This window comes from Lactuca sativa, chromosome 9 (genome assembly GCF_002870075.4).
Source record: "Lactuca sativa cultivar Salinas chromosome 9, Lsat_Salinas_v11, whole genome shotgun sequence".
NCBI classification, from domain to species: Eukaryota; Viridiplantae; Streptophyta; class Magnoliopsida; order Asterales; family Asteraceae; genus Lactuca; species Lactuca sativa.
This window is the reverse complement of record NC_056631.2, coordinates 153,194,872-153,213,442: the sequence shown is the minus strand read 5'-3', so window position 1 is coordinate 153,213,442 and position 18,571 is coordinate 153,194,872. Positions and strand designations below refer to the sequence as shown.

At 35.1% G+C, this 18,571-nt stretch overlaps 1 protein-coding gene across 1 annotated transcript; it reads right to left on the bottom strand.

Moving 5' to 3' along the window:
* Positions 1–4,905: 4,905 nt before the first annotated feature.
* Positions 4,906–6,130, bottom strand: LOC111895783 (hydrophobic protein RCI2B). The gene is made up of 3 exons (XM_023891848.3): positions 5,959–6,130; positions 5,661–5,752; positions 4,906–5,123 (listed from the first exon to the last, which is right to left on the bottom strand). Exons 1-2 carry the CDS (start codon positions 6,037–6,039, stop codon positions 5,669–5,671), a joined length of 165 nt encoding a protein of 54 aa, XP_023747616.1. The 5' UTR covers positions 6,040–6,130; the 3' UTR covers positions 4,906–5,123; positions 5,661–5,668.
* Positions 6,131–18,571: the final 12,441 nt, after the last annotated feature.

Genomic DNA, 18,571 nt, shown 5'->3' with positions numbered 1-18,571 from the left:
AGGGGACTCACTAAGCATTAGCTTACAGTTTGTAGATTTTTTTCAGGTACATCTGAGCCCAAGGGCAAGGACAAGGTTTGATGGCGCGGCATGCACTCTCTCACATGCATTTTTATGGGAACCTCTGATGATTTGAAATAAAATTGTATTTGATATGAATTTTGAAAACAAATGTATTTTCGATTTCATGGTTTGTGGAAAGTATGTTGGTTAATCAAAAATGAAAATTTTCTTTTGAAAATTTGGTCGTTACACATTCAAATATTCATTTATATTTACAATAGCATATGCATAAGAATCATCTGGAAATTTATCATATTCAACTACATTACTCTCATAGTCATATGATGTTTCTTCTATTTGTTCTCTTTTAAACGAAAGAAAAGGAAGCAATTTCCAATGATGTTCATCGCATATGTCAGTTGAATGATAAAATTCTGTTAATTTACCATACATAGGTTTAACTAAATAACAATATATGTTCCTTTGTTTAACAAGCATCGTACTGTCCATTCTAAATGAGCCTCTATCTATTAAAAGATTTGTTATTCTTAGATCAAGAGATTCCCTTAATCCCTTCTTTTCTTCGAGTCTATTTCTAGCTTCATATAATTGGGATTTGGACTTTTCTGCTTCACTACTCATGGAGATTAACATGTCATTAAGATAAGCACACATATTATCAAACATAAACAAAACATCATGATAAAAAAATGAAGGAATTTTAAATGAGTTAAGAAGATCACGTACATTTGCTGTCATTGGTGATTTAGTTGAGTTTGGCGACACAAAACACCTTCTAGTAATCTCATATTTTTCATCATTCTCATCTTAAACATCTTTCTCATCTTCACCCTCTTCCATTTTTGCATACATTCCCCATGAGTTGGATGACACATCTCATCATCATCCGATCCTGAAGACTAGTTCTAATAAGTTTCATCTTCCTCATCATTTACTTTATCAACTAACGAAAGGTTCTTTGTTTGTGAATGAATTTCTTCAAGCCTCTCCACGTAATAGGTTTCGTCTTTGAATCTCTCATTTTTCTCTTCTTTCTTCCTCAGCATGCAATCCTCTGCCAAATGATTTGACCCTTTGCATTAATTACAGTCGTAACCTCAGTCTCCTTTCAGTTTCAACTCCTTCTTCTTCTCATATGAACCCTTAACATCCTTCTTCTCTACTTTCAAGTCATCCTTCACACTTTTTCAAGATGACATGTTTCCTTTAACCTCATTGCTATTATGCAATTTTGGATTAAAATGATTTTCAAATAATTTCTTTACTTTGTTATTTGAGTAGTATGCGACAACTTCATCATTGGAGTTAAACAAGAAACCTTCTTCACCATTTTTGGCTTGTTCATCATATTTGACATCAAATTCCTTTGCAACAACTTTCGACACCAAAGCCAGCGGTCCTCCCAGATTCAATTTACTTTCTTTAGCAATATCATTGATTTCACTTTCGTATGCTTTCAAGACATTGTATAGATTTGCAAGTAAGAAACCATCAAAGCTTTATTATGTCTTGATCATCAAACTGATATTTCTCCATTCCTATCTTAAACCCATGAGAAAGGTGAGATTAAAATCTAGTGATAAATGTGTCACTCCAAAGTGAGAACACTTGAAGATCAATTTATTCAATCGATCATAGTATGATTCCATTGATTCTATTTTCTTCTGCTTGAATTCTCCCAACTCTCGCACACATTGTTTGACTGGACTCGTCTTTGTCTTCTCATTTCCATGATATTTCTCCTTGAGTGTATCCCATATTTTCTTTGTAGTTTTTCATCCTCGAACGTAATTGCATACTATTGGTGGAAGAGCACCACGTAATTCACACATACATTTCTTGTCAGTTTCCTTCATCATGGATCTTCATGTGATCATGCTATCAGAACTTGCAGTCGTACCAACATCGACTAACATTGCCTGAAAAAGCTCTCATCTTTTGATCGATATCATCAGATCTTCATCACTCCCATTCAGATAATCCTCCATCCTCCCAGAACATTGTTCATAATATTCTGGAATCAACATCAGAATCTTTTTTGATGATCCGAGCAAGTGAGAGAAATTAGACATGGTGTTCATATTGAAATTTGCCATTGTTGTATGGACTTCGAAGAAAGAGAATTTTTGATTCAAATAGAAATCTAAGAAGGAAATCAATCAGAGATTGATCAGAAATCAGAGTGTAGAATCAATTCAATACAATCAATTAACACCAATTTCATGATTCAATTTGTAGAATATTTTGAATTGGAACGAGCAATTGAAAAAAAATACGATAAACTTCAGTTGATTGAGTGAATCCCACTCTGATACCAATTGATGCAAGTTAGAGATTGATTAAGAACATGATTCAATCAATAAAAGTTGTAAGAAGACACAACATCTAAATATGATATGTTTTGGATCTATTACGTCTAAAGAGTACACAAGAAAATGAGAGTACAAAATCCAAATAACACTTAGTTCGTTCGTTCCTCTACTCTATGTACTTAGCCTATTTATAGGGTACAACCGACTCACAAAAAGATACAAGGATTAGACATTTAAATGTCGAAACTAAGATACCTTGTATATAGATAGATTGTCGAAACTACATTACTTTCGACACCTTACAGACTCTGACTACTTTCGACTCCTCACTACATACATTCGATCCAATATGGCATCTTATCAGTTTCATCTCTCATCATACTATGGTATCTTAACTTTCATCATACGATGACATCTTATAATTCTAATCATTACCCTTAATTACCCTATGTATTATATTCATGAAAATATATATACAACATAAGTCATATAAAATTTATCTTTATAATATTTCACCTAAAACATAACATCTTTGCACATAAGCATATATAGCATTCAATTATCTAAATAGTTCATGTCTATTTGTAAGATGAAAGTAACTATGCACTCAATTGATAAAAGAGGATGCCTCGCAATTTGGGCATAACTTCGCCTTAGTACTTTAGCTTTTCCTATGACATGACCTAAGTTCATATCACTGAAGTCTTGGTATTATATTCATGTGACTAATGATAGTATAGATTCCTCAGTAATCTGAATGTTTACAACAATATCTATCAAGTAAGGAATAACCATGTAGGATCATATCGAAAGTACGGTCCGTTTGGTATATAATGTTTGGAAATCCCACTTTAAATGTACACCTCGCTAAATCTAGCCTATACATCATCCTCGTTAGTAGATCAATCAATATAATGAGTTTGAAATTACTAATAAATCTTAATTATAGGTTCATAATAATAACTATGAGTATAATTACAAGTTACACTTAAAGCAGAGTAAGTGCAACTTAACTTATAAAGTATTTTAATGAAAACGGGGAATTGTGCAGACTGAACTGTGACACGGGAACTTCTATTCTCTAGTTATCTGACGCCGTAGGGCGTCGCTAAAGTGGTCAGGAACTAGAGAGTTTTCAGAGAGAGATAAGAGAGTATGGGTTGAGAAATGAAGGAATTTGAGGGGTATTTATAGTTGGATAAGTGTGTACCATGTATCGACAAGATGTGCATCGCACAATTCAAGAGACATTGATCCTGCCTCTTGCCGCCATAAGGTCCAGATTCGTCCACAACACCATCTCGGCAGCCTGTTGAGCATTGTGTCCCTCGCGCGCGTGCAAAATTTTGATTTTTCAAAAAATCATTTCTTCTTAATACGCGTAGCTATCAATGAGATCTACAATTTTCATTTAGAATCCATCAACTAATTCTCTCTTTATTTTTAAATTTATATTTTTAATAGACTTAGATTGTTAAAATCCGTATAAAAATCATAATTCTTGTATACGATATCCATTCTCGATTGTCTTTATATCAATAGATACCTATTAATGAGATCTTCGATGCTCGTTTAGAATGTTTTTCATAACGATCGACCGATTTGAATTTCGGTTTCTGTGCTAACACAGTTGCGTTGGATACTTCGAAAAATCATAACTTCCTCTCATGAAGTCAGATTTGGATGTTCTCTATATGCATACTCTCGGTTGAACAACTATTTGATTTTCGCTTAGATCATTTCCCCTAAATAATATTGCATTGAAAAATCTATTTATCGTCATGACGAATAATTATCCTATTATTGTTTAATCATCCAGCCCTATCTTATGGGTGTTACAACATGTGCATCCCAGGAGTTGTAGAAAAAGATGGTTTGTGACTACATTCAAATGTTTATCAGCAACAATAAAGGTTCGGATTTGTTGTTTGGTGACTTTAATACGATTCGAAGTGAGGCGGCGAATGATTTTAACAAATTTATTGTTGTAAATGATCTCTTTGAAGTTGTTATGGGTGCATTTTCTCTTACTCGTGTTAGTTCCAATTGTAGTAAGAAACGCAAGCTAGATCGCATTTGTATCTAGATGAACGTTTTGTATCGAATTGCAGTAAGAAAAGCAAGCTAGACTTGGTGTCTTTTTAATCAAATGTCGTATTGGATTATTGATGAGACCTTTTACTTTTTTCCTCCAGGATCAACAAACGAACCAGAGTTTAATCAGATTGTTAATTCTTATTGGAATAATTTATCTTGAGCTCGATGACGAGGGTGCTGCTATTCAATTGACGAACAAATTTAATAGCCTTAAACAAGCTATTTGGTTATGGTGGATACACCTTCAATTTTATTTCCGATTTGTGGTCTTGGCATTGAGTAGTTTGATCATCTATTCTTCAAGACCACATTTTAGAGCACGTTAAACCAAAGAGTCATATATAATTCATTTAATTAAATCTTATCCACATCATCATATATATATATATATATATATATATATATATATATATATATATATATATATATATATATATATATATATATATATATATATATATATAACATATGATTGATAATATGTAACATAATAATATGTATTGATCTAATTTACATCAACATTCAAGGACAACACACAACTGTATCCAAATCGGATACTGAAACCAAAACAAATGTAGAAAAAAAAATTACGACACATCAATTAGAAACTAAAAAAATCAAAAGGAAAACAACAAGTGAGACAAGAATATGGGTGTTCTATCTGATAAGAACCGATCCGATGCCAACAACCTAAAGAAAAAAAAACAACATAATTAGAATCTTTCTTGCTTTTTAATGTTCCATCACCATTTTATGCTCCAATAATCACAATAAAATTCTCATTTGAATAAATACTAGAGAAAATCAGCCCACGTGTTATGTTTTTTTTTTCAATTTTTTTTGTTTATACTTTTGGAACTATTTAGATATTTTTTTTGGAACAGCTGAAACTATTTAGATATTATCCGAAAAGAAGTTAGTGAACCTTACATAAAAGCTTTTTCTTTTCTCTTTCTTAAAGTATTAAACTAATATCGTTGATATTTATGGATTTGGTTAGATAAGCTTTTTCTTTTTTGTTTCTTAAACTATTAAACTAATATCGTTGATATTTATGGATTTTAAAAAGTAACAATAGAATTTGGTTACACTTGTGAACAATAACAACCGACATCTTTCTCGAAGTTAAAAAATTAGTAATAAATATATATTTTCATTGCTTATTACTTTGTTTAAAGAATAAAAAATGCATGATATACAATTATACCAAACAGAACTCTTACTTACCATAAAAATCACTTGGTGATGGCATAAATTGCATAAATAATCCCAGGGATCCATCCAAACAAAGTCAACAACACACATATCCAAAACTCCACCTGCAATCAACAATCAACAATCAGCATACATAGATTTCGCTTCTTCAATACTTTAATTCCTCGAAAAGTAATGAACTAAACATCAACAATTTCGAAATTTCACCTAGAATTCTATCTTAGATCAACCGATATGCATACAGAAGAAAGAAAAATAGACGAATTACTTGTTAAGAAACAGTAATCGAGTGAGAGCGATTAGGGTTTACCTGACACCCGAACTTGAAGAACACACCAAGGGGAGGAAGGATGATTGCGAGAATTATGTCAATAAAGGTTGCTGTACCCATCTTCTTTCTCTTGCTCTTTTGATTTCAACTTCGATTTGGATTTGGATTCCGATTTCGAGTCCGATGTGAATGTTAGTGATGTTTAGAAAGTTAGGCTTTGGTGACAATTTATAGCCTGTAAGATGAAAGGGGTTGAGTAGGACACGTGTCATATTCTGTGATCACAGTCCCTCCTTCCTCCACGAAAATTATGGTGTCAAAAGTTTATTTCTTACGTTTTCGATTTTTATTTTCTTTTTTAGTTTGAAATAAATAAATCTTCTTTAATAAATAATTTTTTTGGTTACATGTCACAGTTTTATTTATATTGTCACATCTTATTTTATGGTTATTTTAAATTAATTTTTATTTTAGATGTTATTTATGGATTTTTCATTTTATTAAGTTTGACATGGTAGTTAGATGTAATAATAAATAAGTATCAAATTTATTAATATATTTTCTTTTTAGTTTTAAAATTATTAAATTAAAACCTGGTTATTTCTTTTGTTTATTTATCTAAATTATTTGTTTAAATTTAAAATAAAAACACTTTAATTTTAATAAGTCAATATTTTTCTTATTTTTTTCCTTATAAATTCAAACTTCTCAAATATTTAGAATTTAATATTCAAATTTCTTTTTAAATAAACTCATGTAATATATAAATCTCACATCTAATATAATTATTTAATAAAATTATTTTATTTTTTTATGAAAAAAATTCTGGTTGGGTGTTTTATTTACTTATTAAAATTAAAATTAAAATTAAAATCTTCTCCTTCACGTCCGGATCCGGCCCACATGCCACCCACCACCCAGGTACCAGCCCAATAAAGTAAAAAGAGCCCATCGATCTGTCATTGATGCCCACTCACTATTCCCACGCGCCTATAGACACGTCAACTTACGCGCTTATATATCTTTTATTGAATTATATATACATATTTTTATATTCAATTAATACTCTTTAAAACTTAAATGAACTAAAGAAATTATTAAAAATTAAAAACAATAAAATAGAAAATAACTAAAAACATTAATCCACTTTTAGGCGCGTGGAAGACGTGTACACTGTTCAAACCTCGATGACGGACCGACCCATGTAACGTATAATGTTTGTCGACAGCACAATATTTGCATTTTCTTTTTTCATTTTTCCTTTTTTTTTGATCGACATGCATTGCATTGCCACCTCCTCCACATATATACAATTCACGTTTATTTATTATCTTTATTTTCCTTTCATAGATCTATTTGATTACTTTACATAAATAACTTTCATATTGTTATTTTCTTAATATATAATGTCTTATAAATGTGACTAATTGCTTTCTTTACTTTCCATAAATATTCTGTTTGATTACTTTACGTAGATAACTTTTCATATAATTATTTTCTTTTTGTGAATTGTATTATAAATGTGTGAGTATTTACTTTCTTTTTATAAATGTTATTAAAGTGTGATATAATAATCTTGTTCTTTTATAAAAAATGTTTTGGAAATGTAATGTAATCTAGGGATGAAAGTGGGTCCAAACCCGGACCGGATGAACCCGAACCTGGATCCGGAAAACCTAGAATCAGTTAACGAGATTTTGTAAAACCGGAAACCGGACCGGTGTATAGGAACCAATTCCGGGTACAGTACCAGATAAGTGGGTCTAGAACCGAAAAATACGGAAACATCAAAGTGGGTAGGTTGGAACCGGATAAAGTGAGTTTAAAACCGGAAAACCCGTAAAAACCGGAATTTTTGGTATTTACTTACTATATAGTGGGTTGAACTTTGAAAATTTTCATATTGATATCCTGACTTTGGGGGACTGTAACTCATTGAATATGAAACCAAAATCAACAAAATTGTAGTCTAAAATCATGTACAAACTCCAAAATACACTCAAGAAAAACCGCATGTCAATCCAATTTTAAACGAATGGGATATGCATATGTTAACATTTTCATAGAATACACAGTACAAAAACAAATAGCTGAAAAGTTGAAAATTTTCAGTTTTAATATCCCGACTTCGGAGGACTGTAGATCATTGAATATTAAACCAAAAAAAGACAAAATTATAGTAAAAAATCATGTACAAACTGTAAACTACAAGTTGAAAAAAACCACAAGTCAATCCAACTTCATTCGAATTAGATATTCATGTTTTAAAACTTTTACCGAATACAAACAACTTGAAAACCTAAAAACTTTCAGCTTTGATATCTCGACTTTGGGGGACTGTAAGTCAATGAATATAAAACTAAAAATGGCAAATTTATAGTCTAAAATCATGTACAAATCCTAAACTACATGTTGGAAAAACCTGCATGTCAATCGGAGTTGAAATGAATGAGATATGCATCCTTTAAACGTTTCACAAAAACCGGTTCTGGCCATAAAAGTGGTTCCGGTTCCTAATACCGGTTCCAGTTTTTAGACTCGGTTTACCCGGACCCGGTCGACCTAAATCCTGATTACCTGGAACCCGGATAAAGCCAATTTGTAAATCCGAAACCGAAACTGGTTCTATATATTCCTGTTCGATTCTGGTTCCGGTCCGATTTTTCGGTTCTAAATTTTATCCCTAATGTAATCGTTTTAATTTATTAGTATATTTTAAAAACTCACGACTCTTTGCAACACTATCATGGTAAAGACTAATATATGCCACTTTCTTGTGTAACTCGTTAAAATTATTATTACTAGCTTTTGCAATAAGCATGCATTCTGATTTCGTAGTTGTAAAAGCAAATACTTTTTTTGTAGTTTAGACATTTCATATGACTATTGTTTCAACCGCTGTGAAGAGTCTTTTCTTGAAACATGACAATCATTTAAATGTGCATCAAAATATATTCAGAATTGAACTAATGCCATAAAATACCTGATAAATTGTGTTTTTCCCTAATTGAAGCTCAACTTTATCTTTTCCTTAAAAAGCCTTGCATTTTTTCATTTATTTTATATTGTCCATTTAGCAGTTTTTTCGTGAAAAAACTTATCAAATGTAAGTGTTTTTTTTTGGGAAAAAAATTGAGGGTTATTATAGAAAAATTAAAAGGTTGAAAGTCTTTTTGAAAGAAAAATTGAAGGTTTTCTTGAAAAAATGAAGGAGAAAAAATAGATATGAAGTTTAATCCGTAAAAACCAATTATTTATGTTATTAACCTTTTAGAATAATTAGTAGAAGACAAATATTACAAAATAACAACATAATACAAATGTTTGTCAAAATAATCAACATCTTTAAGATAACAACATAAGGCATATGGGTGAGGCACGGAACATGGTATTCGCTTTCGGAACCGAAACTGCCTTGGAACGGCAGGTTTCGGAACCAAAATCATCTTCGGAGGTTTCGGTTTTGGTTCCTTAACATGTGGAACTGCCTTAAGCGGTTCCGATTTTGGTTCTCATATTTTAGAGTCCGTTAACCATTGGGTACATATCAAAACCGATTCTTTTCAATATTAACATATATTTCTTTAATATTCAAATTCTTTTCAGCATTGATTCAAATATTCAAAGCCATAAACTTATAAGCCCCAAACTTTACTGATTCATAGCAACATGGAAAAAATGGACAATTGGGTGAACTTTTCATGGTTGTGTCGGAAAGAATTGGTCAAACCAGTATTTCAGTCTTTTATTATTTTTCTTACTTTTTGTGAGTCTGCAACAATTTTGAGTGGAAACAATGTTTATGGGGACAACACCTGATTATGTTGGTTGTTATTTTCTTTTTCTTGTCCTGAGTGGTAATATAAATAGTGCATTTGTTTTAGGGAGTCCTTAGTTAAGAATTTATCTTGTAGAAAACTTTGTTCTTTTTTAGAGAATCCATTCCTCACGAACGAATGGGAAATTTTTAATATATTTATCAGTTTTATAGGATTGACTTTTGAGAAGAGGTTATTTATGATTTATTAATATATTATAAGTTCTAATATATTAATATGAAATCATATGATTTAATTAGTAAGAATTAATTTGAAATTAATTTTGTGATCAAAAGAGACTAATTAAATATATGGGGATTGATTTGGTAAATTAATGATTCTTATAGTGTGGCCCAATTATTATTTAGGATGGGCTAAACCAATATGGTAATCCATGGAGTTTTAACCCATGGATCCTACGTAATATGAAGAGTCATGGGCATTTGGGTTTACATGGTGCTAACCCTAATCTTGCCACACTATATAAGAAACCCCTTAGCATCCAAAATTGTGCAATAGATGTTCTAAGAGTTCACGAGCCGATTTGAGTGTAAGAATATTCTCTCATAAGTCATCCTTTGTCCAAAGGTGTGTTGTGATTCCATTTGAGGTGCAACACTTGGGGCACTAAGTTCTTAAAGGCTAAACTTAAGATTTTCTACAAGCTACAACAAAGAGGTAATTCTATAACTCTCTTTAATGTTGATTATGTCTTTTCCATGCTAGTTGTAGGTTTAATGTGTTGGAAACAATATTGCATGTATATTTAGAGAAAACATAGATCCAAAGCATTTAGGGTTGTATGTGCACCGTAGGATGTTGTAGTATATAAAAACCCTTCAGTGGTATCAGAGACTAGGATTGTTTTCCATTATACTTGATGTTTTATTGGTTTTCAAAGTGAAAAAATCGAATTTTTTGCCTTCTGCCCAGTGACCTCGCCGAGTCCACTGGGTGACTCACCGAGTCCCTTCATAAAATGGCCAACTCGACGAGTCCAGTTCATGTACTCATCGAGTTGGTGCTCCAGTGGGCAGATTTTCGACTTTTGGTTAGAAATTGGATTAGGACCATTACCCCAAACTGTTTTTTGAACCATGAAATGTGTTTTTTTCACAAGGTAATGATCATGCTTGTCCAGTTAAAAGATAATTATCATAGTTTCAAGATTTGTATTAGTTTATATGATAGAATAATTTCTTGTAAAAAGTTGATGTGAATTATCTTGACTTGTGAATTTAATCTAGATCATAGAAAAATTATTTGATTATTGTGTTAATTGAAATATTCGATCTAAATGCCTTTTTATGAATTCCATAACTTGTCCTGAAGTTATGGAAAATGAAAAGTTTTTCCTGAATGTTTTTTATGAACTCCATAACTTGTCCTCAAGTTATGGAATTTCAAAAGTCTCATTTTAAAAGTTATCTTAAATGGTTTTAAGGTTTTCTATAAGTTGTCCTCAAGTTATGGAACTTGAAATGTTTTTTCATAAAACCTCATTACACTCATAAGTTAGAGAAATGAAATGTCTTGACAAGTTTCAAAACTTGTCCTCAAGTTTTGGAATGTGTAAAGTCTCACTTTTGAATACTTTAATTCCAAACCCTAGAGTCTTAAAAGTTAAAATTCTACCCTTATACTTCATATTATTATAAGTTTAATAATTATATATATATATATATATATATATATATATATATATATATATATATATATATATATATGACAAGTCAGTTTTATCGTTAGTAGGCCTCATTCACGAAGTCGGTCTATAAGGGGGGGGGGGGTATAAGGTTACTGCCTATAAAATGGCAGTTTAATGGGTGTCCACTCTCACTCGCCGCTTCCTTGACTGGTGGAGGGTCATTAGCCGAACGGGTAGGATAGAACATTAATTCACATTATAAGTATAATGATAGTTATAAAGTAACTAAACTTTTATTAAATACCCAATCTTAGTTACTTAAGAAAAATGTGAATTTGGTGCTAACCCATGAAATTGCACTTTGCACCTTGTTAAGTTATTATTGGAGCGTGTGTGGTTAACCGACACACTAATATGTGACTGACAGTGCCTGGGAAAGGGTAGCTTGATGTTAATCATATATCAGTGGAGCGTATGTGGTTAACTGGCACATTGATTAGGTGGTTGTGACATTGGGTGTACCAAGCTAATTTGCATGTTTATTCACACCTTGTTTGTGATCCTCGGCATCCCGGTCACAAACTTGAAGGGCACAATCAAGATTTAAACATTCCATTGAAAAATTCAATGAATCTCAAAGGATCTAGGAATTTCAATCCATTTAAAACTTAATAATCAATTTCATTTTTCATGGTGGAAATTAGTAAATTATCATTTACCAACCTTCAAATATTTTGGAATTGCATTACGGCATCCCTCTTCCAAATTGTAAAATTGTAACGTTCCAAAATTCAAGACTAAAAATTTCTTTTAATAAAATATTAATTAACATAAAATCGTCAATTCAAAACATAAACAGAGTATTAGTTTTCAAAACACATGTTCATTATCAGAGTAAAACATTCCCAGGCTGACTAATCTATGGTGTGTGCCATACGATCATCCCGAGCTCCATCGTCCACTACTGGTAGTACCTGAAACCAAAACTGAAAACCGTAAGCACGAAGCTTAGTAAGTTCCCCAAATACCACATACCATACAAACCATTCATAGCCAAGAACCATACATAACCGACTTATCCATAATCAAGTAAGGTGCTATGTGCCAAACATAGTCTTGCCATTATGCCACGGGCCGCACGTGGTCTTCCTGGTCAAGCCTGGGCCGCTCCCTGGGTCTTACAGACAAGTGCCAAGGGCCACCTACTGGTCTTACAGACATGTGCCAAGGGCAACCCCCTGGTCTTTTATGCAAGTATCACAAAGACAACTATACATACTACTCTACTTAGCTAAACAGCATACAGTGTGCTAGAAGCCACCTCCTGGTCTTTCATATATAATAGCATATAATGCTCTAGGATCCACCTCCTGGTCTTTCATACGTAATAGCATACAATGCGCCAGGAGCCACCTCCCGGTCTTTCATACATATTGCCTAGGGCTAACCCCCGGGTCTTCCTATCATCCATAATAACATACTGTGTGCCAGGAGCCGCCCCCTGGTCTTTCATGCATATTGCCTAGGGCTAACCCCTGGGTCTTCCTATCATACATAATAACATACTGTGTGCTAGGAGCCGCCCCCTGGTCTTTCATGCATATTCTAAATGGGCCGGCATTGGTGCCTTAGACCCATACAAACAGTGAGGAGACTCACCTCGCACTGCCGAACTCTGCTGATAATCCTCTGGTTGCTGACCGACGACTCTCTGAGCTCCTGCTCCACTCGCTCCCCGAGCTACCAATGTCAAAGCAACACTCAGTCTAACTGACCCCCGAAAGACAACCAAGTCAACTCGGGTCAAGGTCAAAGTCCTGGTCAAAGTCAACCTTCCAGGTCAACCCTACTCGCCGAGTCACCCTATTGACTCGCCGAGTTCATATGCTCAGAGTCCTCCTCTTAGCGACTCGACTCGCCGAGTCAGTCCATGACTCGCCGAGTCTACCGATTACCGAGTCCTGACCTGTCCAACTCACCGAGTCTCCATTCGACTCACTGTTTCGAGTCTCAACTCGAAGGGTTTGGGGTTTCGCGACCTGACTCGCTGAGTACAAGGCAATCTTCATCCAACTCGCTGAGTTGTTCTTCCAACTCGCCGAGTACATGTCGAACTTCATCCGACTCGACGAGCTGTTCATCCCACTCGTCGAGTTCCTCCTCATCTTTAAGTCACTCGCCGAGTCCACTCAAAGGACTCGCCGAGTCCATCCGGTCCTTCATACATGAAGAGGACTTTTGAGTCATGCAGGGACTCAAATCTGTAGGTCTACCCTTCCCAAGCCTATTCCTCACGTAAAGTTGCAAACTTTACGTGTAGAGAAGGAGATCTAAGCAAAATACACCATAAACTAGGGTTTAAGGCAAGAAGGCTACATAATCAGCTCAAGGGCAGATACTTTATGGGACACTAGACCAAAACAAGCATGGATCTGAGGTAACAACCTCAGATCTGGACTTCTAGCTCGAAATGGTTACTCTCATGCCAAGAATGCCTAACACACATCTAGGTGCAAGGGAGTCCAAGGACTAGCTTATTACCTCCAAAAGCTCAGAAATGTCTTCCCAATCCCGGATCTACAGCCCCCTTTTTGCACTCTCAAGATTCTTCTTCTTTCTCCAAGCTTAATGCACTCTTCAAGGCAATAATTGGCTCAATCAATGGATATGACGGCTAGGGTTTGGTAATCAAGGGCTAAAGAGGCAGTCAGGAACCCTAGGAAGAAGATTAAGACGTTTATATAGGCTCCAAGTCCCGAATTTAGGGTTTTCCACGCACAGACCATACTCGCCGAGTCACCTTGGCCGACTCGCCGAGTCGGTCACTTACTCCTCGGCCCGGATCCCGCTCAGACTCGCCGAGTCCCTCCTTGGACTCTCCGAGTCGACCCCTAAACTTAGGGTTTTCTTTCCTTTCTTGGTCTTCAAAACTTTAGGTGTTACAACTCTCGCCCACTTAAATTAAACTTCGTCCTCGAAGTTTGCCATGGCCCACCGCCTGCGATCCGCATTTAATACCCACAAATTATCCCAACACCAGCTGCCTACCTTCGCTGGTCTTCCACCTGGTCATTCTGACTAACGTAAACCTCGCGGTTAAACCTCGGGTCAAACCTGAACCTAAACAACTCAGAAACACAACTTACTCAACCGACAATCCTTCTGGTACTCACCGAGTACTGCACTGAACCTATAGGGGTTCACCCCTTCTTTCCTCGCGCAAATTCCTTGCCTTCCCAAGGCAAAGCTCCATATCCAACTATTTCCTCTGACACTGTGAAGGTCCTATCCTTCACCAACTCCATCACTGTCACACCCCAAAACCAAGAACGGCGGAAACGTTCTGGGGCGGAGGACGTCATGTACAGTATCACAACACAGTAAATGTAAATAAGCAAACAACATCATCCATTGCATTAAATATATAATTTTAATACAAGCGTGTTCTGTACAGTTTTAGACACCAAAAATATAAGGTAAATCAAAATAATATGATGAGTCTTGAATGCGCTCCATCTTCTCAAAAGCTGGCATCGGTACCTGCCTACTGATGACCTGAGAATACAAGTTATTTTGAAAAAGTTTATCAGCATTAAGCTGGTGAGTTCATAAGTATTTTAGTGTCGGTGTTTGTTATCAAAACGTTTGAACGTGTCTCAAGTATAAGTTTGTAAAATGTATGTAAGTGTTTGTAAAAGTCTGAATCTCTCAGAAAAACCTATATTTTCTATTAAAGTAGCCTTCTACCAAGGCTTAACTATTTTGTATGCTCGTTTGTTGTAAAAGTGTGTAATTTACCAAGTGTAACTATCATTTAACAAATATAGTTTGTACATTAATGTTTAAGTGAGGTTATCACTAAAAATATGTAATGGGTAAATCATTGTAGTACTGTAGTTTTGTATTATAGGAACTACTGCTGTACTAACTACCTCAAACCGGATTTATATTAAGGTATAATGTGATAATCGCACCATACTATCGACTGGTAACAACGACATACGAATGGTCGTAATAACGGAATGACGTTTGGCACCCGCAGACCTGCAGGTCCGGCTGTAGCTAGCAGCAAGGTGTAGGATAGTCAATCCAGTATAGATCTATACGCAAACTCACGCTCTCCCTCCAAGAGAATTCTGGCTACAACTCGGGCCATGACATTTAAGGCATGCTTCGATCCAGTGGATCACAATTGTTAACGTATTCTTGTATATGTAGTGTAATGTTTCTCGTTCTAGTATAGTTGTATATGTTTTCCTCCTAGTATAGTTGTATATGTTCTCTTTCTAGTATAGTTGTGTATGTTCTCGTAGTAATGTAATGTATAGACTCATGAATGAACTGACTCATTGATCTAGAAGTTGTAGTAGTATGATCTTGTGTTACCCCGATGGTAACTTACTAGTGATGTGAATAGTACGCATGAATATGGAAGTACTTTTATGTCTATATATGTATATTTTATATATAATTAATATTCAAACAACCTTCAGATGGTCACCCGAAATCCCACCAGACCACATCCAAATCGAGAAAAAGGAAATAGGGCGGATGGCCTTCCTAAGCCCTTTAAACATTTCTTATATATCTATACATATATGGGCATACAGTTTATAAGAAGTATAACAAAGTTTAAATAAAAGTATTTGATACGTAAAAGAGTTTGTAAAACATTTCAAAGTAAAGCAGTTTGATAAACAGTTTGAACAGTGATAAAATCATTGGTTTTCTAGTTATTAATCATATGTGATTAATGCAATCACATGTGATTGATTTCAATAACGATAAACATTGAACTTGTATTCCCCCCATAAATTATTTAAAACATTTAAAAGTATTTCAAAGGTTAATTAAAGGGGTATGAACTCACTTGTGGTGAGTGGTTTGGATTGTAGTGTCGGATATCGTGCTAGGTGGCAAACGGAGACTTGTTCACACGCACGAGCCTAGTTATCATATAATAAGCATATATATATATATATATATATATATATATATATATATATATCTAATTAGCCAAATAATAACTTAATGAAATAAGTTGGGACACTTAGGAACATGCAAACACTTGGTATACGTGTTATAGGTCCTAATGGTTGCATCTAAGTTGCTACGGGACAAGGCTAAAGGGGTTTAATGTACCAAATGACCTTGTATATGAGTTTACCACCCAACAAACCCCACCTTTGGAGTTTATGGTCGTAAACCCTTGAGTTTACGGCCGTGAACTCTTGACTTGTTGGTTTTGGGTGTTTTAAAGTGTTAAATGAATTCTAGAATAAGCCTAGCATTGGTGGTGTAATCCTTTAGGTAGTTTAGGGCCTTAGAATGATCCTTTGAGGAGTTTACAGCCTAAAGACCATATCCCCTAGAGTTTACGGCCGTAAACTCCTATGGGGTGGGTGTTTTAATTCTTTTAAGCCTCTTGCACACAAAGGATAAATTCTAGACTTTTGTTTAAGGCTAATGGGGACTTTAGGCACACTTTGGTGCCTTTACTTGGAGTTTACGGCCCAAGAGCATTTGTTAGCCGTAAACTCCCCTTTAGGGATGATTTTGATGTGTTTTAGTCCCCATTTTAGCTACAAGTATTTGAGGGTAATAGTCTAAAGCCTTAGGGGGTGATTAGGGCTCATTTTGCCCTTGAAAATGGTGTTTACGGTCCAAGAAATTCTTGGGCCGTAAACTCCTAAAACTTGGTGTTCTTGAATGATTTCTAGCCTCAAGTGATCCTACATATTATGCTAAACTAGTTGTCTAACAAGGAATTGGGACTAGATAGCCTTAAAGCTCCATTTTGGAGTTTACTCCCCAAGAACGTTCTTGGGCGGTAAACTCCCGGATATCATATAATAGACATGTAATCTATGTTAATAAGCATAAAACAAACATTATAACACAACTAGAGAAGTGTACTCACGGTTTGGGATGAAAACCCGAAGATCCGTGAGAGAGAATATGGCTTTTCTCTAGTTGGAAATGTGAATAATGAATAATTTAGTTCAGAAATCTATTTATAGTCCTGAAATATTTTGGCAGAAAATATTTTATTCTGGAATTGGACTCTAACATGATGAAGTGTTGAAATGCTCAAGTTTCACAAACCCATGAGCATCCAGTCTCCTGATATCTCCTTAAATGTAAACACTAATGTACACAAAATTATTCGGAAAAGTCTGAAGTTCATTGAAACTGGACTAGCTTCTATTGAATAGTTAGTGTTTGTACAAAATGGAAATTTTGGGTTGTCACATCATCCCCCCGTTAGAAGGAATTTCGTCCCGAAATTAGAATTTAAGCAAACAAGAAGTTACAAACAATTAAGAGAAAAGATGAGGGTATTTCTGTTTCATCTGATCCTCGCGTTCCCAAGTGAATTCCGGTTCTCGCTTGGCGTTCCAGCGGACCTTCACAATAGGGATACGACTTTGCTTCGTCTGCTTGGCCTCATGGTCCATGATCTCTACTGGTTCTTCCACGAAGTTGAGGCTCTCGTTGATCTCGATCTCGTCGAGTGGGATTACAAGAGTCTCGTCGGACACACACTTTTTCAAGTTAGATACGTGGAATGTAGAATGTACGTTACGAAGTGCGTCGGGTAGGTCGAGTTTGTAAGCTACGGGGCCGACTCTTGCAAGAATCTCGAAAGGCCCTATGTACCTCGGATTAAGCTTCCCACGCTTTCCGAAACGTATCAAGCCCTTCCAGGGTGAGACTTTAAGAAGGACTCTGTCTCCGAAACATATCCCATGCCCTGCCAAAGTCAATCACGCAGGCTCGCAACATATCTTCCAGTGTTTGGATGGCCCTCTCACTCTGTCCGTCGGTCTGTGGATGGTAGGCTGTGCTCATGTCCAGCCTTGTTCCTAAGGAATGTTGTAGTGATTGCCATAATCTTGAGGTGAACCTACTATCTCTATCGGAGATAATGGACATAGGTACACCATGTAGCCGTACAATTTCCTTAATGTATGTTCTCGTAAGTTTCTCCATTTTGTCGGTTTCTTTGATAGGCAGGAAGTGTGCAGACTTGGTCAATCTATCGACGATGACCCATATGGTATCAAGTCCACCCGTTGTCTTGGGCAACTTGGTTATGAAATCCATAGTGATCCACTCCTACTTCCATTCTGGAATCTCTGGTTGTTGCAATAAACCAGAGGGCTTCTGGTACTCGACCTTCACC